Source organism: Tachypleus tridentatus, chromosome 7 (assembly GCF_004210375.1).
Source record: "Tachypleus tridentatus isolate NWPU-2018 chromosome 7, ASM421037v1, whole genome shotgun sequence".
Lineage (NCBI taxonomy): Eukaryota > Metazoa > Arthropoda > Merostomata > Xiphosura > Limulidae > Tachypleus > Tachypleus tridentatus.
Window position 1 is genome coordinate 55,485,744 of NC_134831.1, and position 27,526 is coordinate 55,513,269.

General features: G+C 31.5%; 1 protein-coding gene across 3 annotated transcripts in view; it reads right to left on the minus strand.

The window, feature by feature from the left end:
- The window catches only part of 5PtaseI (inositol polyphosphate-5-phosphatase A), a 94,719-nt gene extending 70,001 nt beyond the window's left edge, over window positions 1–24,718 (minus strand). For 2 of the 3 annotated variants that reach the window (XM_076511763.1, XM_076511761.1), the window contains exons 1-3: window positions 24,204–24,484; window positions 17,985–18,026; window positions 2,608–2,708 (exon numbers count right to left, since the gene is read on the minus strand). In XM_076511763.1, the coding sequence (XP_076367878.1) occupies window positions 2,608–2,708; window positions 17,985–18,026; window positions 24,204–24,266 (206 nt within the window). In that variant the 5' untranslated portion in view covers window positions 24,267–24,484. Of the gene's footprint in view, window positions 1–2,607; window positions 2,709–17,984; window positions 18,027–24,203; window positions 24,485–24,573 lie in introns of those variants that run through there. The other variant, XM_076511762.1, reaches the window with a different exon arrangement.
- Between the last annotated feature and the right edge of the window lie 2,808 nt (window positions 24,719–27,526).

Consider the following 27,526-nt stretch of genomic DNA (forward strand, 5'->3'; position numbering starts at 1 on the left):
CACTTACAAAAATGACAACCATTAGAAGAGGTCTATGATAAGAAACAAGGGTAAGCTGAAATTTGCTTTTATAAAAATTGAGTGAAAATAATAAAATTGATAGCATATTAGAGTGACAGTTATTAAAAAGTTATGACAGCAGGCCCACATGTGCACACACACACACACACACACACTTGCACATGTGCTGGATCATGTGGAGAAGGCTGCAGATTACTCAACTAGTGATAATTCTAGTCATGAAGCAATAAAACTAAATGAAAGCAGGGTCATAAAGAGCCAGTAACTTAAGCTGTGAGAAGAAATAAGTGGAACTGTATGTTACAATCTACAGAAACTCTAAAAAGCAAACAAAAAAACTTTTTTTTTAATTTATATTTTTCAGCTTTTAACTTTACCTTTCACTGGTGATTTTGCTACAGTTAGTGTTACAGTTGAGAAAATAACAGGAAATAATTTCAAAGACAAAATTTTTTATATTAATTTAGAAGGTTCTATAGATTACACATGTTAAACATGACAATCTGTAAGATTGTTTTGGACATAAAAATAATCTTTCATTCAGATTGTTCAGTAAATACTTCATAAACTTCACAACCAAGTCTGTAGTAAAAATAATTTATTAAAAAATGCAATTCTGTTTATACAATAGACTTGTAATATTTACTGAAACCTTACCAAAGTTTGTGAGGATACATAGAGTACATTTGAAATTACAGGAAACACCATAATGCACAACTCTAGAGAAACTGTATTGATCCAATAAACCAATACCATTCACAGAGGGTTGAAACATGGTTATTCTTTATACAAACTTTATGCTATAACTTTTTTTTATTTATTTATTTCTGGTCTTCTACATCTCAGAATACTAACCATAAAAGCATAACAATAACATCTGCTAAACTTTCTATAACAAACCACAAAAAAATCCCACTGTAAGAGCGTTAACTTTTGTTTTTAGAAAGACTGTATATTAAGACCTATATTATTTTTAACCTACACTTATCTTTAAAAAATAATACAAACTTTAAATTAGTCATTCTCTTTCTACTTTTTTAAGTAATGACACATTCCCAAATCATATTACTTGTAAAGTACTTTTGCACAGCTTTATCTACATAATCAAACCAGGCAAAATGTTCTTAGAGATCTCATGTTATTTATTATTCCTTATACATGTCAACAATAAGTGTGTTAAGAAATTTATATATTTTGAAATACCTTTAACTAAATTGGAAATCTGACTAGAATCCAATGTTACAGCTATCATATACATAAATCAACTAAATTTCCTGCAGATCTCAAGCTAAGACTATATTATCAGGTAGTTCAGAACTGCCCACAATTTATACGCAAGAAGTCTGACCATTTTTAACTTGACAAGTTTTATACATGCCTAGGTAAAAGTTAATTTTTTATTGTAACAATCAAGGAAAATAAACAGAAAAATCATATATACATAATCAAATAAAAGTTGCATACATAAACATAAACCTTTTGCTATGACTCATACCAGCAGTTTTTATAGCCTTATTAATAATTTAAAAATACCCTTCAATTACATGATTTATATGTCATTAATAAAAACTATTAACAGTATTCAAATGATTATAGATGACTACACAGCAAGGCTACAGAACTTTCAGAGCATAAACTCCTAACCTCCACAATTCTTTATTCACTGCTAATTACCAAGGGAATGGAAGTCATGCAATTCACTTCAGATTAACTGAAACAACCTTTATTTTTACTTGATGATCAGATTATTCTGTAAATTATATCTTTATTAGCATTTTTTGTTACTGTTGTTTATGAATACCTTCTCCTATCAAGATCTCTCAAGATAATGTTATAGTACTTCTGGAGCGATTTATGCTGTCTTAAGAAATAGTTAAATGATAGTTTCAATTTTTTTAATGCCAAAGCAAATTCAAGAATCTTCTATGCTTTAGTTTTAGCCCTACGTTAATGGACTATGTTTAAAAAAAGCTACACAAAAAATGCTTCAAGTGCACGTGAAGCACAAGAAAACATTAAAAAAAGGAATATATACACACTGTAATGACACTCACAAATATTTTTTGTTTAGGTAAGAAGCTTTGCCTACCTAAGAATCTTAAAATTTAACTTTGATAATGATCCTATGTTTCACTAATTCTTTGTAAGCATTACAAATATTCAGGGTTAACATCAATCTTTGCCAGAATCACAAAGTGCGACTTTTACTTTTTTTGGTGAAAAAATCTGGCATTTGGTTGATGTCATATATATATATATATATATAAATACAAGTTTCATTTACAACACAGTTACAAAATGATATACAGGTAAAATCACAAGTAATTTTGTAGGCTTCAAAGTGTATTACAAGTTTTGGTTCAACAGTTAGTAATTTCAAAGTAAGTAATAGTAACAAAGTAATTTCATTGGCTTGATTTCAAGACTTGGATACAGAATTCTGAGTTTGGCAACTTTTTGTGCTTCACCTTTTTATCAGCCAGAGTAGTCCTTGATTAGCATTACAAACATGTTCACGTCATATGACCAAGTCATAAGGCACATAACATAATGTATCAGTATAAATTAAACAGCCCCTGAACTTACCTGACAAAATCTTCAACGTGTCTCATTGATTCTTCATAATTTTGGCCCCCTACTTCTTGACAATGTAGAGCAAGAAATTTTGGCTGAAATCGTTTTACTGTCTAAAATAGAGAGACTGTTTATTATATTTCATACAGATGAAAATTATGTTTTACATATACTAGCAGAAATGCCACCCTACAGGTAGCTGCTTGTGTTAGTAATTACTAATTGTAGTATTCATATCTCATTAAAAAGAATTAGAGAAAACAGAACACATTTAAAAAAAGGATTTTTCTACAAATAACTACACATTATATATATATAAAGTGGTACCCTTTATTGAAAAAATAGTGTAAAAACTCCACTCTTTTAAGACTATATTTACAAATTATTTTAATAAAAATATAAACAAACCCTCACATTCAGTCCTAGTGAGTTATGTTCTTGTTGTAAGAATACTTTTATTTAACCCTTTTGCAATGGAGGTCAAAGGCCATGTCTTCAAATTTGTTGACTTGCATTCAAAATTTTATTTTACTATTATTTTATGAATTTATTTAATAACTTCAGAATCAAACTGAAGATTGTAATCCAAAACTTGATATTATGTACAAGTTAATTTCTTAATTTAAAAGTATGCATTAAAAGAACACATCTAAATATAGATTTTAGTGAGCCATGTGGTATGTTGAGTGCAGCACTGTTTAAAAATTGATGTTTGTGATGTCATTTCTTTATTACAGAACATAATTTTAACCCTTTCTCTATGGGCAAGGTATAATATAAACAAGTTTGTCTATACATTTGCACACATTAAATATTTACACTAACTTTTGATACAGTATTTGTACCTTCACAAAATCTGGTACTTTTAGCAAATATTTCAACTATTTTGTACACAAATATCAGATTTTTTAATGAAATATTCTCACTAAAGATTTCTTTGTGTGAAGATAGTCATTTGTGTTTCTACTCTGAGTGCAAAGTGATTTCGGGTTATGATTAAAAAACAAACTATTTTTCATCCAAAAAATTTCAAATATTATTGCATAATCTCTTAAACCTCTAAAATGCATTTCAAATGTTTGTTTTTAGTAGGACTATATTTTCTATACTCTATGTGGGATCTGTCACTTAACCAACCTTTTACTCATCATAAAAAATAAGGAAATAAATTATGGTTTTCATACTAACTTGACAACATAACATAAGAATACAAATGTTCAGTCTATGTAGCTAAAGTCTCATAAGATTACATATTAACATGCATAATTACTTTTTATTACCTAGCTAACATTACATAACTTGCATTGACGTGGTACACGTGCTATCATATTGCGTATTCAGTATTACAAAACTGACCTTCAGTTCTTCCTGTCTTGGCTGTGTTTTAGTGGACTAGTATTTTGTAACATACAGACACATTTCAATTACTATACACTTTATATACATATATAAATTATTAAACTTATTTTTCTTAAAATACAGAACAATAAATCAAGAAGTAAAGCAAACAATTATCCCTTCTCACTATGACTTTTGTACTCGGTTGTTACTTGCATAAGCTGCTAAGCCTTTTAAAATTTCCCACATGAAGGATATCAAACAATTTTTTTTAGGTTTTGTATACACAATTGAATAACCAAAAAATCATAAATAACTACATTGATACTACAGAATTCCACTATAATTTATTAAGCTTAGAAACTAAGATGTATTTAGATTTTAAAAAATATGAAACTTCAAGCAGACTGAAGACATAACCTACCTCATTGAAAACTTGGATTGAAAGAATGTGGGTTGTCTTTTCACAGATTAAGCTAATAAAACCATTCTGGAGACATGCTAAGCTGTTGATTGGTTATTTACATATCATATACTGTAGTAAGAGTACATAAGGGTCCATTTCAAAAATTGGAAAGAGTTAAATGAGGCCACCATGTTTGATTCAGTACAAAAGCAATATCTCAGCAAAAGAGAGAGACATGATATTCTTATTTTTATTCTAGTTTGTTAGAGTAATTCAAGTTTCTAATTTGTACAAAATTATAGATTTAGTATTTTGACATCAAAAACAATTTTAAACAGTGCTGCATTCAACATACCATGTGACTCGCTAAAAGCTATATTTAAGATGCATTCTTTTAATGTTTACATTTAAAGTAAAAAATTAACTCGCATAAAATGTTAAAGTTTGAATTATAATTGACAATTTGATTCCAAATGTATTGACATAAATTCATAAAATAGTAGTTCGATAAAATTTTGAATGCAAGTCAACAAATGTGATGACATGGCCTTTGACCTGTGACCCATTGCAAAAAGGTTAAGTCAGTTTGCTAATGCGCACACACACACACACACGCATAAAAAGTTTGAGGAAAGTATTACCAGCCAGCTGGCTCCTCCCAGGTCAGAAAGCAACAGTGATATTTGTAGGTATCTTTACAGTTTTACAATAGCAAAGTTTTTTAAGGGAGCTAGCCTGGCCCCAAAACGTGCATTTTAAAGAGCTAACCCTACAGCTCATTATAAAATACATCCTACAATGGAGGTTACAACAAAAATCATTGAATTAAATAGCAGATGTTACATAAATTAAAAGGAAGCTAAATATATCTCAATCTATTTTATTGGGAACTTATTTCATGAAAAAAAACAAAGTAAAACATTTAATTTTTTTCAGAGCAATTATTTTTATTTTATATGATCTTTAATTTTTCTCTAAAGTGCTTTTTGTTCTCCTTTAAAGTAGTGTTCTTAATAATCAAAATAAATGATAAAAAGAAAATCTTTTCAACACTGTTAATGCATTCTCTATTCTTGTCCCAATAACCCATTACCATCTAGATGACACATATCTATCAATAAAATGTCAAATACTATTGATGGAGAAATGGAAAAATCATACAATTTGCATCACCATTCATATTATAGCAATCATTTCTTTCATATCCTGAAATGGCTATTCATCAGTTATTCATGAATTTGAATATGCAATAAGCAAAATCAAATTTACATCATATGAGCAGCATGCATATAGTTATAAAATGGCTTAGCTGGTTACGAGTTAACCTTAAATTAGTCTCCTTTCTTAATCAAAATAAATTATGAAAGAATTTATTTTTGGGACAATCTACACTTTGTAGATAACACCACACTGTTGTTTTAAAATAACTATATCTATGACAGACCAGTGATGCCCAAAGATATTCAATCAAAGTTACTGAGAACACAGCATAAAAGTTACCCAAATCACACAAAATTCCCCTATGTTAAAAGTTTGTTAAATGAAGAGAATCAATTACCGATCTGAAAAAGAATGCAACAGAAAGAAGGCAACGGACTCTTGAGTATGAAAAAGTAAAAGAAGTCATAATGGAGGTGAGTGGGAGAGGGATTATAACTGGTTACACAATGAAGAAGACAGTGACATAATATTCCATAAGGTATGTTGAGGAGACTATAAATCTGAAAATTGTTAGTGAAGTATTATTGATGAAGAAAATGTGCATCTTAAAATGCACATTAATAATAGTAACCTATTAACATAAACAGCCCATAATTGCATCACACCAACTTGAAAAATCTATTGCCATAGCAATTAATGCATCCTTTGCTAATAGATCACTAACAGTTTTCAAAATACCACCTCATGACTGGCAAATCATAAATGGGTATCTAAGCCCTAATTCATCAGGTCAAACATTTAACAAAATTTTGGAATTTTAATTTTTTTAAATAAAAATATCTCTTAAAATATAAATCAATATATCAGAAAAGACCAAAAATGTCTAAAAAGCATCAGACTTTTTTGTTATTAAAAGACCCATACTCTTACTACAAATAATAGGTGTAATCTTTGGATTCTACAATCTCCCCCCCCCATTGTTCAATTTACATTTTTAATAACTGCTTATATAATGAAAATATTAAATTTTTATAAACAAAAGAACTGGAAAACATACTAATCCAATTATTGCAAGGCCAAGACAAGACTCCAGTTCTATGCATGGAACTCTTACTTTACATAAAGGCCTTTTAATGCATTCTAGCATATTGTTTATTAAGTGGTAACATTTCTTTTCACAGGTATATTTCCTCTTTCATTCAAAATTACTAATTAGAATTTTTTTCAGGTGCTCGTTGCAAAGCATGCTAACATTTTTACATGTCAATTTCACAAGCCACAGAGTCTTGAACTGCTTAGTCCTTAAACAAGGTGCATCACAGCCATGAACAACCAAAGCAAAACCAATAATTACTCCTTTTATGTAATTAATGCTATAACCAAAGCTGAAGAAACAATCCCTATCAAATTAACAAATCCTGACCAATGATACTGGAAACTTGGTTATGAAATTCATAAACTAATACTTATCAGCAGACAAGTCAGACATGACTTCATACAAACCCATGACATTACACTTAAACCACTCATTAAAGCCACAAATACAATCTTAAGAATCTTGTATTACAACAAGAACATAATTGGGAAACTTCTGCCTATCAACAGATTACTCCAAACTTTATCTTTCCAAGTTCTTGCAGAAATCAAACTCTTATCATAAATCACAAATTAAACAACTCCATAAAGATTCAGTGTAATACCACTTCCACTACCAACACAAACATTCTGAGATTTTTACCCAGTATCTTGAAGTTATTTGTAATCTCAGATCTTGCCTTGTTTGATACATATTTCAACAATGTAACTCAATACATTTCCAATAACCAACTTTTTCTTTTTTTTTTAAACCAAACCTCTCAGTTTCCACATCACAAATTTCTGGCTTTATTGATTTGTATACTCACTTTATAACTTAAGCAGAAATCAAAATTAACCTTAGATAAATAAAATGCAAAGCCCCAGGAGAGGATGGAATTAACAACTTAATCCTGAAAAACCTATCTCACAAAATCATAACCCACTTAGTAATAATTCAAAATTTATTATTACTATTAGGATATCACCAACTCATTTAAATATTCAGCTATTATTAAGGTGATCCTTAAGGAAAAATAATTAATCTCAACAGCTATTGACCCATTAGCTTACTAAACACTACTGGTAATTCAATGGAGAAATCAATCACAAATTGGTCAAAGGCATACCTAGAATAGAAACCAATAATATTATTAAAAGAAAATGTACACAAACCACCAACCACTTTGTTAGACTTACTGAAACCATCTACTGTAGTTTCAACAGAAAGCATGTAACCATACCTACCTTTCTAGATATCCAAAAAGCCTTACATTTGGTACGGTAAAATTGACTTTGCTACAAAATAATTGATAACCGCGTACCCACCCCACTCTATGTTTTCAGTCTTCAGCTGACCCACAAAGAAAATTATGTTAAAGTAAACAATGCAACTTCTATGCCATTCACATTTGATAACAATGTACCCCAAGGGTCAGAGTTAAGCCCATCATCATACAACCTCTCTGTTAATATTGTCACATTCTCTTCCTTAAACCATGCATTTGCATCTAAATATTTCCAATAACACTGCTGTCTGGAATTCTAGCAATTTGCATAGCACAACATTTAAGGTTCAAATATCACTCACTGCAGTGTCACACTAGTGCAACAACTGGCATGCAACTCTCAACCCATTCAAATCTTAAGCTACAGCTTTTATTTTACGAAAACAAATAAAAGTATGAAAAAAACTACATAATATTATCCAGTTAATTCTTAAATATTCAAGCACTGATCAGGTAAAACATTCAGTGCCTGATTAACAAACATGGGTTTTATCAGGGCATTCCTTCCCCTCATGGCAAATTTAATTTTCACTGGATCCATAGATCCCAATTCTGAGAAAAACCAGACCCCTTTATATTCTATATTCAAAATTAAAAAAAAAAAAAATTGTGTTAATTTTGGCAAAGCCATTTAATTTTAATAAAGTGAAACCAATGTAAACATTACCATAAAACTAGCAAATATATGTATTCATTCCTTGCCATTTATTATTTAAGTAATTGCTTCAGACCCTAATCATCACTCTTATTCATACAACTCATGTTAACATTGAACTGGATATCCTATGTACAATCTTTGCTCCTTCAATTTTCACACCTGCGTGAACTTCAAAATTAACAGCCACCTTTTATATTCAAAATTTTATGTACAGTAAGCAGCCTTCTTCAATTTCAGACCACCTTACAAATTTCCTCAAGGTAACCAACTATTCCAAAAAAAACTAACTTATTCTAACTTAGTTGCTTTTTCTACTTTTTACATTGTACAGCTGAAAGACTTTACAGACAAACAAAACACAAGAACACAGTTATTCAAACATGCAAGCAGACAGACAATTCCCTAATCAACAAATTCAAGACCAAGCACACACAACTCAAAACATGAAAAATCAGGACATTTAAAGAACAACTGAAGAAACAACATCAGTCCATAATAAAGAAACTCAAACAATTAGTTAAAGTATTGGAAACAAAAACCAAAAAAAAAGAACCAAAAGCCACATTTCTAGCCAAAACAATGCAAGAAAGCTGCTCAGACTGACCCAGTGATAATCCAGATACTGGCAGCAGTTACAAGACCCAGCTAGCCAGTACAATGAATTTACACTTCTGTCTTCCTACACACTGACATAGAATGCTCTCACCTTGAAGGTTCCTACCAATCTGTCTACAACAGAAGCAAAGGAGATATTTCAAATTTTACAATTATAATCCTTATTAACTTTGCAAGATCCATTTACATTCACATGTTTTCATTAAACATTTTTCTCTCCATTTCTAGGTATCTACCTGGGACTACCTTGGTAGATTATTTGGCACTGAACCAATGAAAGTGGGTTTTTTTGGGTGGTATAAATATCCCTAAACACTCCAGTTTAGGAAAGTTTTTCCTTTAAAAACTAAACCCCTGCCAGAAATCTTTATTTTTCTTTCTTTCCATATCATTATCTCTTTCTTTCAATGAACTTCTTGTTTTCAGCTTTTGCTCTCCATTTTTCCTGAAATTTATTACAAGGTGTCAACTATCCTTGTTTACGTTATTCACCAACCATGCTTATAAAAAATGCCTCATACTTCAAGTAAAGAAAATCAAAAAAATCCTTGTATTGAATTATGTTAATTTTTTCCCCTTAATGGACAACTCATTTCATCAATAATTTAAAACTGTTTACTGCTTTATAGAATGCACATTATTCCTAATTAGCTTATATTTTTACAAAACAAAACACCAAATAACTATCTCACTTGTGGCATAAAACTATGAATGCCAAATTTCTTTACTATAACTCATTCTTAAGATTACTTTTCACATGTAATAACTAAATATCTATATAAACCAATAAAAAACAAAAAATTTCAAATTGAAGTAATCGGATTCCTAGTCTTAATTCCTAAATGCCATGATATATCACATAAATAAAACTAAGTTCTTAAGTATAAAAACTCACCACAATGATTTTACTACACTCCTAGAAACTTTAAGCTAGCTATGATTTATAAAGCATTGGGTAACTTTAGAACCAGAATGTACAAAACAAGTGTCAAAATGTTTTCGACAATTTTATTAAAATGTTTTAGGTTTCTTCATTATTTTGGGCATATATCTATGACACAGACTTCATTATGTAGCACCTTTTCATGAATTGCGACACTATTAAGTTAAGAACAACCATGAACTGAAAATATTATTGATAAATCAGAATAGCAATATTTTAATAATTTGGACAGTTGGAATAATTGAAAACAGCACTAATCTGAAACACTCATTTCAATTGATTATTTTTGTCACATTAATTAATTTAACCAAAAATTGTTATTTTTCAATTATCTAACGTGAAAACTAAACATTGTTATCAATACTCATAAATAATCGATCACATAAAATGGTCATGTTAATCACCCAACTCCACACATCAATGGCTTAAGGTTGCATGTAACATCTACTTATTCACAAGGTACTAAACCTAGTTCAAAAGATGCATGAAGCTTTGTCAGCATTTAAGTGTACTGAAAAAACTGCTGACATTTCCACTTCTAGGCTTTCTTTGGACAGACAATAGTGAGCCAAGTGATACAAAACCAAACCAAAACATCCTTCAACTGCATAAAAGTGTACTTAGAAATGTGTTCTCTGTGCATTAATAAAGAATAAAATATACAAGGAGCTCAACAAATACTTCTTCACAACAAAGCTGTATTTTCATAATTGCTACATCGTTATAACACAAATTTCCAGTTTGAGTATGGCTGTCAATAAATGTGTGATACAAGTAGTTCTTATAGTAAGATATGAATTTAGAACAAAATTAGCATCCTTAGTTTCTTATGCAACACTGTCTATGACCATTACTTTATGCAGCATTACTACAAACATTAAACAAAATTTTTATGTAATTTCAATTGAACCAAAATATATACAAGTACTTCTTTAGTGTTGAATCAAAAAATCTTAATGTATGTGTCAACTCATATTTTTAATTAAAACAAAGTCTTATATAACATAATGTATGGTTAGAATGGCCAGATTAAAGGTCCCAGAGCAAATATGCAACCAAGAATTCATTTTATTTTTAATATATACAAAGTTGACCAAGAAAACATACATATACATGTTACAGTTGAAACAAAGAAGATAATTAAAATAACACAAACTATTTAGTTTCTCTGCTGACTCTAACAAACTTCTTTTTTTGTTTCCAACTATGATGTAATAAACCACTTCATAGACCTTCATTTGTAACTTTGATGTTTGTTTACACATGAACAAACAAACCTTTGTACATTCTTCCATCTGATCTGTGCAAGTACATGTACAGACCACTCAGCAATAACAAACACTTGAAATGTGTAAAATCATTATCACTCCTAATTATTTGATCAAGTATTGAAAAGATTATTTGAATATTTGATAAGCAAACATAACAGTAAATAATTACTCCTAGCCTTAAGGAACTATATCTATGTTTTATTCCATAATTTAATGAACGATGAATCAGATAATTTATATGTTCAAGCATTTTTAAAAGCTAAATAAGGACTTTATCTGTTTTTAAGATGTTGTCAAGAATGCCTATGTTGTATGCAGCTTTTTAATTCCATTAACAATATATTCTAAAATGGATAACAAGGTAGTATTGAAACAAAGAAAGCTAAAACAGGATCTTCATCGTCTCAGATGTTTTGATTACAAGGACTCTTCAACACGACTAACGCTCATATTCTACAGCACCTAATACATGTACATATTCCAGTAAAACAAAATCTGTTTGAACTGTATACAGCTTTCCTTCATTGGCAACCCTTACTTGCACAGCATCCTGTTCAATAATGGCATTATCTATACACCACCTACCATATTTGCCATATTATAAGGCAATGTTTTCTGATTAATAAATAGTCTGTAAAATTCATGGTCACCTCATAATTGCAGTCGATCCCAGATCCCTTTACCCTACTCTAGTCTGTCACATTCCTGAATGTGCAAATAGTAGCCATTTATATGCATGTCAGATGTTCACTCAAGGTCCTATTTAATTCTTGCAACTAATTCTGTTTAGTTATAGTATTGATTTTGCAGACCTAAAAAGGACATTATGACACTAAATTTTTTAATTCCCCATGGTTTCTTAAAATGAGGTCATCTTCTAATTGAGATTGCCCTGTAATTGAACTGATATGGTCCTTCCTGTCACATCTAAGGACTTCTGCCTTACACTTAATGAATTTAGCAGTTTTCTTCTGTTGGTGTAACTGTCTCCTACATTCACACCAACCTTTTCCTCTGCTCTGCACAGCAATTTCATGTCTGATAAATATTAACTTGTTTAGTAATTAAATATCAATTGTTAAACAATACTCTTTATCACCTCTATTCAACATACTATAAATGATGCATTGCCTACATAATAAGTATGTACTGCAGGGTAAATTGGATAAAAGTCATCATTCTTTTCTGCTTAAGTGCAAATGGTTTCTTTATCATAGCTATATATAGATTAGATGTCAAACTAATTATTTTAAACATTTTAAATTCTACTTGAACTTTCTTCAGACTGTTTTTCACTGGATTTACTTATGGAATTTTACATTCTGGAATATATGTATATATAACACATTATTAATAATGTATCTGCCTATTTATTTACCTTATAGACAGTACATTTATTATTCCATTAGTTACCCTATTTAAGTAGTGCATCTACTACACAAATTCACATTGAGTTCATATGAGCACTTCTTTATCTTATTGTGATTTACCTAATAGAAGATATTGTTACGCCAACCCTCCACCATACTATCAGTAAAGAATTACAGTTTAATTCTTCTATTTATTAATTTCAACAAAACTCATTACATCCAAACCTACACAGAAACATGGTCAACCACTCTAACACATGTCCCCACATTCAACAAATGGTAATAGTAAACAACAGTGAACTTCCAAGTTTCCCTTGAGTTGATGTTGTTAAAATAGAAATTGAATCTTATGTAGTAATGCTTGTGCATTATATATTACAGTGCAACAACATTTTAGTTATATGGTTGAGACGATAATATAGTTTTATTAAGGAGAAAAACTACTCATCCAACAGACAAAGGAAAATAAAAGAAAAAAAAAACTTACTACCTCTGTTGCAAATCTTGTTGTTCCAAGCATCAGGTAATATGAAATGGAAACCCCTTTAACACTGATGTTAGTTATTTCAGATGAGTAAAGAATGTCTAATATCTTATTATTCTAAATAAAACTTATTTCTCCAAGTAATTTAAATACTCAAGGCTGACTAAACATTAAAAACTGATCTCTTACAACAAAATCAAGAAGATTTGATTATATCAACATATTAGAATAACATTGTTAATGCAACTGGATATGCTAAATCTAAAAGCATATACTAAATCAAAGAACATTAATAAATTATGTATTCTGATTAACCTACAACCCTACTGGACAACTTGCTCAGAGAAAATTACATTAAAAGTTAAAAACATGTATGAAAATACTGATTTAACTTCTTTGTTTCTAGTATGTGTTTTGTATATCCAAGCTATGACATAACTGCATTAATCTAATCACCAGCAACAACTCATGAGCCACAGTCACTATTTTAAGTATTAAATTAAAAAATATAAAACAGCAAGTACATCAATTAGCAAATTATGATTTTAGTGATTACAGTGTTTTGAACCACAGTATTAGGTCATAAGCAAGTAGAAGTAACATTAAAAAAAATTGTTCACAAACACACAAAGATATATAATTGTTTTACTGAATAGGGCCAAGATGTCAAGCCTATAAATATCCCTTTTTTACTTTTTAATTAGATTTTTTTAGTAAAGTCTTACTGTTATAACTATTATTAATGTTGGCATTTTCCTCACATGAAAATGTATTTCCAATATATACTTACATCTCTGCATACAGTACCTATTCCTTGTGTATCTGCCTTTCAGATTTTGTATCATAACATGAAATGTACTGATGTGCAATATCTTCATCAACAAAAGCTCCTCCATAAACAGGAAGGTAACACATCCTCCACAGACAGTAGATCCCTATAAGCATTAGCACTTGAAATTAACTTCATTCTTATATGTGTTCATAATAATGTGCACCTGTAGTGAGGTGTGCAGAAAGTTCTGTAGGATATACATTTTCAAGTAAGGAAAATGTTAACTTCCAAAATAACAGACTTATTTCCTGCACACAATATCATGAATCCCACAAAGATGTAATGGAGAGACCAGTACAATTTCAAAAATCTAGATGATCTCCATTTGGAGAAGGAAACTGAATGAAAAAGCCCATAGTTGGGGTTTACCACAATGATTACACTAGTGGGAGATAACATTTAATTTACGCAGAGTAAACTCTTTCCCTGGGTGAAAGTTTGAAAGAAAAAGGCAAAATATGCTAATCTGTTCAAGAGATGGACAGATAAAGACATGACCAACCAAGTATTTTCATACAATAAGTTAGTTGAACGTAGGATATAGTGCATGGTTTGATGCATATTCCATCATACAATTTATCCACCTTACATAAAGAACAAAGTACTTTTCTGTTGTCGGACAAGAGTATTTTGCCCCAACTAGCTAGCAAATATTATAAATGATGGTGGCTTGCATTACATCGACACAGAAACCCTTGCCTCACTTCCCACTTAGTCAATTCAAAGAAAGAAGGGAAAGGATTTGCAATGGGGAAGGCACACAAAAGGTACTAAAAACCAATTGTATTTTAGTGGAGAAATGCAAAACCTGATTTGGTTTAGCCAGGGAAGTGTGTAGATCCACCTCCCACACACACACACTTGGACATGAGAGTAGACATCAAGAAGTAGCAAAGGGACAAGAAACGGGGGAAGAGAGGTGAAGGGTTCACAGAGTTGAGGAACAGAAATGGACTTGAAAGGTTGCAATAGAAAAGAAACCATGGAAAAAAGGAGGGAATGATATTGGATGGAGAGAAAAGTATCCCATCTAAAAAAGTCTCAACAACATAGGAACCACGTAAATAGAGACAAAGCAAAAGATGTAATTTTCGCCAAGGTATTGAAAAGAACCACGGATTCACAGAAAACTGGTGTAGAGCTTCAAACAGGATACTGAAGAGAGGATAAGTAACAAAAGAGATGGGTAAAAACAGGCAAAGATAGGAAAACTAAACACAAGAGAGTATTACTCTATGCAGAGGTCACACATCAGCCAAGTACAGGGGACTCCATGGATTGGGAATCCAAGAAGAGAAATGATAATTGAAAGTGGGGGTAAAGATGATCCCAGAACACATGAACATAGACTCATATCTTTGAAGAAAGAAAGAAAATCCAAATGATAGTCACCATGAGTCTCACAGTAAGGAATAGGAAGATTCAGGAAAGGAAAAGTTAAAAAAACAAAAAACAAATTTGAATGATCAAAACAAAGATTTGAATGTGAGATAAAAAATGTATCAAAGAATCCACAACATAATGAAATATGATAATAGCCATTTCTACAGTTAGCAAGCCTCCAGTGGCCATAGACAGTGAGGAAAGTGCTATCAAAATCAAAGTTACCATAACTTGAAAATTCATTGTTAATGAAGAGATTCTATAGATCAGTTTATATATATAGTTATTTAGTGAATGTTGCTTTAAATTGAAAATAATAAACTAAAAAAAGGAAGTTAACACTGTGAAAAAGCAGCATAAATCTCATGCAACTGAGTAAATTTACATTTACAGAAAACAGGCTTGTATACACAATGCCAAAGGTCATGCCATCTCATTTGTTAACTTGCATTCAGTTTTACTGAAATACTATTTTATGAATTTATCTCCTTAATTTTGTTATCAAACTGTAGGTTATAATTCAAATTTTCATAATATACATTATCTGATCTCTTAAAAGTAAATATTAAACAAACCTAAAAATCAATTTTCATATATGTGGTATGATGAATGATTAAAATCAGACGTTTGTGATGTCAAAATACAAAATCACTAGCTTTGAACAAATTAGGAACTCAAAATACTGACAATGACAACCAAGAATATAAAATAAAAACTATCTTTGTTATTCATTGAGCTTTCACTATATTTAATGAATCAAACATAGGCCCTTTTTCACCTCTTTCCAGTTTTGTAATTGATCCTTTATATACACTTACTTCTATGCATCATGTGAATAACCAATCAGAAGCTCAGGACATCCCCTCAGCAATTTCCTCAGCCATTTTCCAATATAATAATGTCCTCTCTTTCTCTCAAGATAAATCTTTGAGCTTGTAAGTTGAGTCTTTAGGCTATTTGTAATTTCATATTTTTTCATAAAATACAGCTCAGTTATTAAACTAATAAATTATAATGTAATTCTACAGCACTGATGAAGTAATTTACAAATTTCTGGTTACTCAAAAGTATATATAAAACAAAAAAATTATTCTGTGCAACATCCTCCAGGTGCAAAATGTTTTAAGGCTTAGCAAGCAAAAACAAGCAGTAACAAGTACAAAAATCATAACTAGAAGAAATAATTATTTGCTTTAATTCTTTATTCACTGTTCTATGTTTTAAGAAAAATACATTTAAGAGCTTGTTTGTAAATAGTAATAACCTATATACATATACAATTTATAATAATTGAAATGTGACTGTAGTTTATCAAATACAAGTCCACTAAAACACAGCCAAGATAGGTCAATATGTAAAAACTAAAGATAAGTCTTATATCATGAATAAAGTAAATGAGTGCATATACACTGTGCCATTGTAACTTCTGTATTGCTAGCCAGGCATGGCTAAAATGTCACCATATTAAAAATAATAAATCTATTTAAATATATAATGCTGTAAGATTTAAGCCACTTGGTCTAAACATTTATGATTTTGTTTTATAATCTGTAGTCAATCTAGAACAAAAAAGGAATAATTTATATTCATTGTATAATTTTTTTTATGGTGGTTAAGAGATCAGACAAATTGACTAAACCCATATAGAGATTTCAATGAAAATGACATTAAGTTTTTTTCTTAAACATTTGATAAAACTATCCAGACATAAGGATTTTACATGTGAAACTTGAAAATTTTTCTGATGCATAAAAGTATTTTTAATCTTAAAATGAAAAGTACTTTGCATGGTGAATAAAAAACATGTAGAAATAAAAAAGGCACGAGAAAAACACTACTTAATAAACCTTACCACTTAAAAAAATAAATAAATAAAAATAATATTTTGCCTATGAAAGCCTTGTAATGTCTACTAATAACTTACCCAATTTCATAACATATGCTTGCTAATTTAAAAGTAATAGCATGAAAACTGTAACATCACCAAATGGTTATGAAATTGGTCCTAGGGACATAGCTCATGCTGAAAGTTATAATGTGTCTTGGTGGACAATAACTCATGGCTAATGGCAAGGACAAAATCTCAAAAGCAGCTGCATGAGGAATAGCTTTGTGCAGAGAAGCAAGTATCATTTAAAAAGTTCATTTTATTAATTTTATTTTATGTCTGGTATTTTTGTTCAACAAAACTAAGTTACTTTTTTTGTCTGCTGACTTTAACTTGCCAAAATTACCTTGTCTTAAAACAATAATTCACTGTAAACAACATCAGAATGATGTGAAAGTTTCACTAAAGAAGCAAAACATCTTGGTCTACGATTTCTTTCCTGTTACCCAAAAGAAGTTGATGTTCTTTCAGAAGATTCATAGGTTTTTTTTTTGTTTTGTTTTTATAATTTGGTTTATTAAAATTTCATAGAAACTAGTCTATACAACAACTAAAGATTAATTACTTTCACATTAATAAACATGAAAAAGTAATTTTATACAGATTAAAGCTTTCAAACGTATCTCACTTCTTTACTTAATATGAAAATGAATAATTTTTAATTGGTGTTTACTTACCAACAGAAATTCCTTAACCCACAGTTTCAGCAAATTGTTGGGCTATGAAGAATATGAAAAAATATATGTATAATATATACATGTACATATCTACACATTTAAACAAATTCAGATAGACCAAAGACCTAACCATCTACAAGTTAGTGATATAATAATTTCACCTTTAATTAACAACTACAATTGTATGAAGGCATCTATCTTGAAATGATTTCAATTATAACATAAACCACAACTAATCAATGATACAAAAACATTGAAATACATTGAAGTACAAGTGTTCTTTCTAGTCATGGTATAGTAGCTCACTGAATGGCTTCAAATTTTTTTTCAAGTACAAACTTTTAGCCCATAGCTCTGTTATATCTTGATTGATTTGAGATCTAATTATAGTTTTGAACTTGGGAGATCAAAGCTTTTTTTATGTATTTAACTACCCCAAAAATCTCATAGATCAATTTACTCTAATTCTCCTTAAAATAATTTCAATTTTAAAATAACTTGATAGAGATGCTGATGTGTAATAAAATCAAACTGGGTCTATGCATGCCATATGCTTAGTGCTCAAAAATATAGCTAATAAAGAGGGTAAAAAGGCCTCCTAGATTAATTTACTCTAATCTTGCCTTCACGAGTATCAAATGACATAACTGCTCAGAATTCCCTCTTGTTTATGAAATATTGATAATACATCCATAATAATCTTGAAGAAATTAAATCAATAATTGCCATTAATCATATACACATGCACTTGTGTGTATATTTAGAGCTGAACAATTCATGGAATTTGATAATTAATCATTAGGTTCATTAATTAATCATAGGCAACTAATCAATTATTCTCACAAGTTGGCCAGTAGGAATAACCAAACATAGTAATGAACAGAAAAACTAATTTTGGTTATTCATGTAAATAGTGACATTAACTGATAAAGGTGATCAATCTTGAATTAATAAAAAATCTTGAAAAATCACAATGATCATATTTCAATTATTTGAACAATTGTAATAATAAAAAACAGTAATAATTGGGAATATTACTTTCACAGCATTAATCAATTTTAATCTACTAAATTGGTTAGCTGCCTAGCTCTATGTGTGTGTGTATGCAAAATAAACAGAAATAGAAGTTTCACTGCATTGTATGTTGCATTTAAATCGAATACAAGCATTGTAACATCATATTACACTGAGGAGGTATTTTCACTTTACAATAAATTCAACATTTTCACAATGCTTATTATCATGATTTACATAACTATTGACAGCCTTAATGAATATAAAAAGATGTTACAATATTTTCAATTTGGTGATAAAGCCAGAAAAATATTTGAAGCTTTTTGATAGATTGTTTAGGTAGAGTATTCATGATGAAACTTTGTAGAATGGATGGCAACTGTCTGTTGTGGAGACACAAGTGTAGACGATAACGTTTCGAATGGCGGAAAGTGGGAAAACAACATTACATTCAGAAAATGTATACTTTTCACCTGGAACTTAATTTCTTTATCAAAGATGGAAAAGTACATGAGTAATCATCATTATAGACCAGCCCCAACTAGACAGTTGAGGTTTCACAACATGAAGTTGGAATTGAAGGGTCTTGATTACTATATTCCATATGTCAGATGTATACATACTTTTCATTGGATCTCAACCTGTAGCCAAAGAGTGATGCATTCTGCACCATCAAAATCACAATAAGAAAGTAAGTAACACTGAAATGGATAACTTTCTCCTTCACCTGAAGAGGTGCAAAAGGCAACACCCCAAGCTGGGAATGACAGGATCGCATATGCTTTATTCAACCAAAGGAATAAAACTCATCAAGTCTGGAATAATGAACATCCATCCTACATCCACAAACAGCATTTCACTTGGCCCTGGATTTTTGAAAAAGGTGTGGAACCATGTGCTCAACCAAGGACCTGAAATAGGACCACCTTTGTGTTTGGGAATATCAGGAGGTAGTGAACCCACTTTCATAACCAATATTGTAAACTGACATTGATTGAAAAGAGGAACTATGCACACTCCGACCAGATAACAGTACCAGATGTAAACCAATATTACATGTAGGCTCCTGTGGAGGCTGGTGCCACTCCTACAGACATCTGGTACAAACTTCCAGGGACCTTGGTAGGAGGGCCCCCAACTTCACCCTCTTTTCAAGAGTGGAGGAACACAGTAACGCTGAAGGAAAAGGCCTCTGTCTACCACCTTAATACCTGGAAATTGGGTGTGGAAAAAACTTCTTAGCTCCACTAGTATAATTTGGGAGGTATTGTGCATTGGAAAGTCATGGGAAACAGTGCAATAGGTGAACAAAGTTCCCTAAATTTATTCTTTCTCACGAGTGGCAGTCCATGTTAATATGGTACTACTAACTGTTAAATACCTAGATGATCTTATGGAACACCTTATTTCTACAGAGCCTGTTGAAACCAAAAGTAATAGTTGTGAGTATGTGGGGGGGGGGAGTAAAGAGCAAGAGAGAAGCATTGGAAAAAGTCCAAATTTGGGTACAAAAAATGTCTCCCCAGTGGATCATTGAAATGAATAGAAAAAGACAAATGCACTGAATATGATATGTAACTCAGAAATTCCTCACTGGTAAAGCCCAGCATATGCAATATGGATAATTGGAAATCCACCTCTAAGGAATTGTGGAAAATTTCAGGAAACCAAAGAATACACATTTGAGAATATCACCACAAAAGGAGGAAGAGTGAGCTATATAATACCTCTAGGCCTGACAGGACAACACAAACAATCAGCAGATAATGGACTGCTGGGATGACAAATAAATGGCAAAAGAATTGTGGAGAAAGATGTATCACCTTCTGTGGTTGCCAAAGAATTAGGATAAAAAGGATCTATGAGGGTATAGCATGACCTGAAAGGAGAGATAAAAAACTTAAAACATGCCAACAACTCTAACCTCTGCTTGCAGCAACAAAACTACATATTAAGGAAAAGGTGGTATACAAGACTAATGGCTGAAAAGGGTGTTGAGACAAGGCTTGTGATACCACACTAATATTCTGGATAAATAATCGAAAATGGCCATTTGGGAAGAATACTGAATAGCACTGAAGAATCTAAAACCTTCAGATGTTTAGAATAACTGAGAGCAGTGAAAATGTTGTTTAGCCTAAACAACAGAAGACAAATACAGACTCAAGGTAAAAGCATGTCAAAATAAGATATGGTGGGCCAGTTTGATAAAGTTGGTACAAACTCCATGTGAGGCACACCCCAGTTAACTTTATATGCCAACCCCAATGAGCTTGGAAAAATTTTGGCATACAATATGAAATTGAGTATGTCTCAATGAAGATAGCCAAAGAGGCAGCTACAGAGATGGACTCGCTTGAAGATACTAGAGAAATGAAAACCATGGTTAGGTTGGCCAATCTGGGACTAGCAACAGCTCACAAAAAGAGAACTGAAACATGGCCTGAACTCTGAGTAACAGATGAATTTGGAGAAGGCATAAATGTCCAATCCCATTAGGACTGAATGCATCTACTTCCCAAAATTAAGGATGAGATACTGGAGACTCCAAAACTTGTAGTTGAGAGTATCGATGAGTGGCAAAGATAGTATGGAGGCCCAAGCTGAAAGCAAATATACTGGAAAACTTCACAATGAAGAACCCATTTGATCAGCTGAAAGTGAGAGCTGAGACTAACAATCTGCTAAGACATACATCACCACAGGAAAATGAATCCTCCTGAAACCACTGATATACAAAATAAATGTTTAGTCTGTGGAATCAACATAGATACCCACCAGGAGGTGAAGAGCCATAACATGCAAACAGACAAATGAGGCTACAAGGTCTACCTATCCTCTCACATAATACAGCAATAAAGCTCCCAGCATGAACAAGGAATATCAGGTGAAAGAAGAAAAACTAAATATCACCCCTCCAATCTTTCCACCAACAAGAGAGGAGTAGATTCAAAGATCACAAAAGGAAACCCAAAAATTTCAATACCCCAAGAGACTAACTGAACAAAAGGACTTGAATCCAAATTAGACTCAAGAGAAACTTGAGTTAGTAAAGAAAAGTCTGAAAAACAAGAGACCAATTCTCCCCAGAATGAGTAGAATCAACAAAAAACAATTTCAGTATCCCCAGTAGAAAACATCTCTGAGCCAAATGTATAGCTTCACCTCTCAACAGTTCCAAACATGAGCAACCTCTCCTCCTACAACCATACAAAAACACTAAATACCAAAGGAGGAATTTGGGAGGTCTGAATTACATGTATTGATCTGTTCTTACTCCTTCACTTCATACATAACATACGGGTTAGCCTTTTAAAGACATTGACTGTATAGTGTACAACATAGGAAAGCAAGATATCTGTAAGAAAGCTTACTTCAAGGGGTAATGATAACATCAGTTATACTAGAACGAATAAAATACAGAAGAAACAAACTTACTTTTTGATACTACCACAACATTTGCAGTACCTTATTTAGTGTTCTAAAAAAGATCTGGGTGTAACAAACCAAAATGTTTTTGTTGTAGACTGACAAGAGAATATTAAGAATAATTACAAACTAGCCATTTTGAACAATTTTGTTTCCTTGTAAGCCACACATCCAAGCTTTTTTCCTGCATTTTTATGTGTGTACAGCCTTAGAAATCAATAGTAAATGTTTTAAAATATATGCTTATTGAACTCATTGTCTGTTTACAGCTTGTCAAAATTATTAATACAAGTTTCTTTTACAGTTAAACTTTTAAATGCAAGATAACTACAAACAACTTCTCTACAGTATTTCTTAGTTTGCTTCAAATTCAACTGGGACATGTGGTTGTAAAGATTTTAACAATTTTAAATAACAGCTCATCATTGTTATGCCTAAAAAGGGAGCTGGAACAGAATTTAACAAAAGAAAATACAGACATATGCAACAATGACTGTATGGTAAAATGCAATGCTATACCTAAATTAATTATATGATTCCTTTGGAACAATTTTATTCAAAAGTTTGTTCACTGGATATAATAATAAAAAACTATGATTACTGTATCTAATGCAAATACATTTTTTTAAGTTGGCCAACATTCACTTTCACTACAGTCATGGTACAATACAAGCTTTAACTCTAGAATTATCAACTCAACCCATATGAAAACTACTGGCTTTTTAAACACATTTTTCTGAACTATTTTTGCATAAACTTGCTTGGATAACTCTTGTTAGTTACACTGTCTCTTACAACACATGGGTCACACACAAACACAAAATTAAACAAATGTACCAATAATGCATTTGTTCCCAATAACTGTTTCTGGGATCACCCTTTACTTTCACACAATAGGCAATTTCACAAAGTATTTGATCAGTTTCTTGACAAAATTGTTTTTAAGTGAAAGAAAAGAAGAATATGTAATATGATAACCAATCTGCCACAGTCAAGGTCAATGGAGTCTTTCACCTAATATCAGTGCTCATCAGGCCAGCAGAGAGATGACAGACATAGCATGGTATAGGTACTATTTATATTAACTTCATGAACACCTGTTATACTGCAAGCTAGATAAAGTAAATGAATTGTGATCATATATAATATTATTTAAGCTTAGAAGTATGAATTAGGAAAAGTACTACGTGAAAACAAAATGACTCAATATAGACTGCACAGAAACAATGTACATACAAACAAGGTAGGAATTTGAGGATTAAGAAGTGGCTACATTAAAAAAAAGTTTTTCTTGACTTCTGACTTAAGTCTTCAATAAACGAAATTTAGTGTCTGAACAGATGAAAATTTACATGTATTTTAATTGGCTTTTTCCTGGAATAGATGAATAAGTTCACATCTGAACAAAATACTAAGTTCAAGCCAATAATATCTAATTTAAAAGTTAAAGTTAAAACAATGTTACATATGAAATCTAACTGTTAACTCCTCAATTTGTAAACGTAAGATAAAACACATTTAAAAACAAGTTTTATTATTTTTAAATTAAACAAATAGTATATAAGTAATAAATTATTTAGGCAGTGTTAGTTAAACTGTAAACCGAGCCTTTTGTTTACTTAATTAGTTTCGATTTACTTTTTATTTAATACTATATATGATACCGTACTTGGAAATTACAGAACTTACACTAAGTTAAATTTAACGTTAATCTTTTTGTTTTACACTTGTAACCTTTTTCAGTTTTTGTTTTAGATTAGGCTTAGGCCTACTTACATCTTCAAATATGGATCCAACGTTAGCTGTAACAAGCATCATCGGAATCAAACCTTCATCCATTATTTTTATCAATAATTACACAAATTACAATTACTGTTTTTTGTCCCAATGGGCTGAGAGTTTGTTCTAGATACGTCAGCACAAACCTTCAGTCTTATCCATACGCCCGATAAACTGCGAGTAACCCTATTTTACAATGTATTAAAATGAATAAGCTTACAACTGTCATGTTACAATTCTAACATTTATGAGCTCTAGCAAAAACCCCTCCTACACATGTGACGTCATATTACGAAACAAATCTCTCACGAGAAAACATTTATTTAACTGGTTATCTAAACAATTTTAACAGTAATCAAATACTTACGAAATTTGATGACCTACTTGGAAATTTTACATTGTTAACAAAAAGTGGAAAACTTATATACCACGAAAAATGGCTAATGTGAAATAGATGTTATAATATTCACAACGTTTCGGACCCGTACGCCCTTTCTCTTATTATTTTAGACCGTAATGGAATAGAATGTTTGCCATACGGATTTTCAAACATAGCACATTCGAAACTAACATCATAAAATACATCTAATGTAGTGTACACATAAAACACTAGCAAAACAATGTTTTTACAACAGGATAATACATATCACTATAAATGAAAATAAGAGTCTAACTAGGAATAAGAATCAAAAATAACTTTGAGAGTCGGTAGTTTTATAATATATGGACGTTGAAGTAGTATTGTATTTCATGTAGTTTACAAACAGGTGGCCCGGCATGGCCAAGCGCGTTAAGGCGTGCGACTCGTAATCTGAGGGTCGCGGGTTCGCATCCGCGTCGCGCCAAACATGCTTGCCCTCCCAGCCGTGGGGGCGTTATAATGTGACGGTCAATCCCACTATTCGTTGGTAAAAGAGTAGCCCAAGAGTTGGTGGTGGGTGGTGATGACTAGCTGCCTTCTCTAGTCTTACACTGCTAAATTAGGAACGGCTAACGCATATAGCCCTCATGTAGCTTTGCACGAAATTCAAACCAAACAAACTAGGAGTAGTTAGGGGTATTTCATTAAATACTTAAAGAACCTCGTTGGTGTCTTTGTAGATAGGAAGAGTTCGTAGCAAAGGTGTCATGATCTTAACTAAAAAACTAGAGATTAACTCTGTAGGACATTTACATGTTGAGACAACAGGTCTTCCAGGGTTTCTAGGCTTGTGTATCTTATGTAGGATGTAAAACGAGGATGTTCTTGGTTCTTCTATAATTAAGTCTTGTGTATATAGTGGGAGTTCTTCTGGATATATGAAATTGTTTATGATCTCCTTTACAGTGTTTTGGTGTTATTCAAGATAATCTGTTTTTAATTTAAAATGGTATTCACCATTATAGAGTTATTGTTCTGCCTCCACTACATACAAGTCTTCGCGTCATACGACTGTAATGACACTTTTGTTTGTGGGTTTGTTAACAATATCATGCCTATCTTTAAGTTCTCTGATGGTTTATTTCTAATCCATGATAATGTTGTATTTACATGTGTGTTTATTTAAGACAAATCTAAATTGTTGATTTCTTCTTGACATTTGTCGATAAAATACTCTAAAGATAGAAATTTTCTTTGATTAGGTGTCCGGGTGTTATTGTGCCTTTTGGATGAAATGAAAGGATTTTTTTAGAACAATATCGTTGTTGTCGTCAGATGGATTTTGGTTACTGTCAACAGAACTATTGTTGCTGAAGTGAGTTTGTGAAAATAAACGACGAATAAATTGTGCGACAACTCTTTTAGTGCTAAGGTCACTACGAGAGGTGTAGGAACAAATTTAAAGCCTTTGCTCTAAACTATTCTTTCAACGACTGGTAGTGGAAAATCAGGAGTGATGGTGATGACCTGATTGGATGAAGTTTCTGCGCGATCAATGTTCCTTTCGGCTTAAGGCTTACCATTGTTAATATAGTCTGTTTGAATTTCGTGGAATCAACTGGTTAAATGTTTGGTTGTTATTTTCTCGAATAAGATTTATTAGTTGTGAATGTAGCCCATAGACAGTATAAGAATTATTCTTAATGTTTTATAAGTTCTTAACTTATGGAATTTTACATTATTTAATGTGCTAAAACAGTTTTGGTTTAGTTCACGGATTTTCATGTGTGTTGAAAGTGGCGTCTCTTCATCAGTCATTTCATATAGACGACAGTGTTATATAGCAAAGGCGCTGAAATGCAAAATCACGTTGTTGGATGAAAGAGAGAAAGTAAACATATATTAAGTTCATGGAACATTATGTGATTCTCTTGTTGACAAGACTATAAAGTTCATCATGGTTAAACGCAAGTGTATGAAACTTTAGTCGAAAACCATTAAAAATAATACGATTGCAATTATTGCAAGTGATGTGACAACAGTATCTTGTTTTCGACAAAGTGGTGCAAAAAAACTTAGACAGATTCCATAGTTTTATAAACTTCTTTCGTACTATCATCCAACTCTCCAGAACAAAAGAGACACTTCAAACCATTCAGTAAGCTTCCTCGACATCACTTTAATTTTGACTTTAAAGAACACTCTTTTAACGTTCATCTATTATAAACCTAACGACTCTCACTCTTTCCTCGGTTATAACGCCAGTCGTCCTACATCCGCTAAAACTGCCCTTCCAAAATTACAATTCCATCATTTACATCGTTAATGCAATTTCGATGCCAGTTTTGAACAGAAAACTGACAAAACGCTAGTTTCTTTTAGGATTAAGAATTAAAATCCAGTAATAATCAACTGAGCTCGCAAAATCGATAAAAGATCATTTTCAAAAACGCACTGCAACTGAAGACAAAAACGAATGATCGTAAAAATCAAAATTCCCTTTGTTAGCGACATATCTTCTCCAAAATATTAGGTTTCTGAGACAGTAAAAACAATTCACGGATACTTCAAAACGTCAGAAGAAACCTATTATTTCATATCGACAAGGAAGAAAACCTAAAGGATTTTTTTAAATTAGTGCACGGTTGAAGACAATAGACTTAATCACCCATCATCAGAGTGGTACACGTTGCTGTATATGTTCACGGTGCAACACATGCCGTTGCATCAACACAGTTCTTCTATATAAGGTTCCAACTCTACGTAAGTAATCAAACAGTTGTTCAGCTGTACGCCAAGTGCCTAATTTATTGCATCATTTGTTTTTATTGTGGACAACTGTATGTAGGAAAAACAGGTTGAATGTTGTATGAACGAGCACGTGAGAACATCTGTAACATCCAGAAGTATGATCCTGACAAATCTGTGACTTAACATTTCAATAATGATGACCATAACA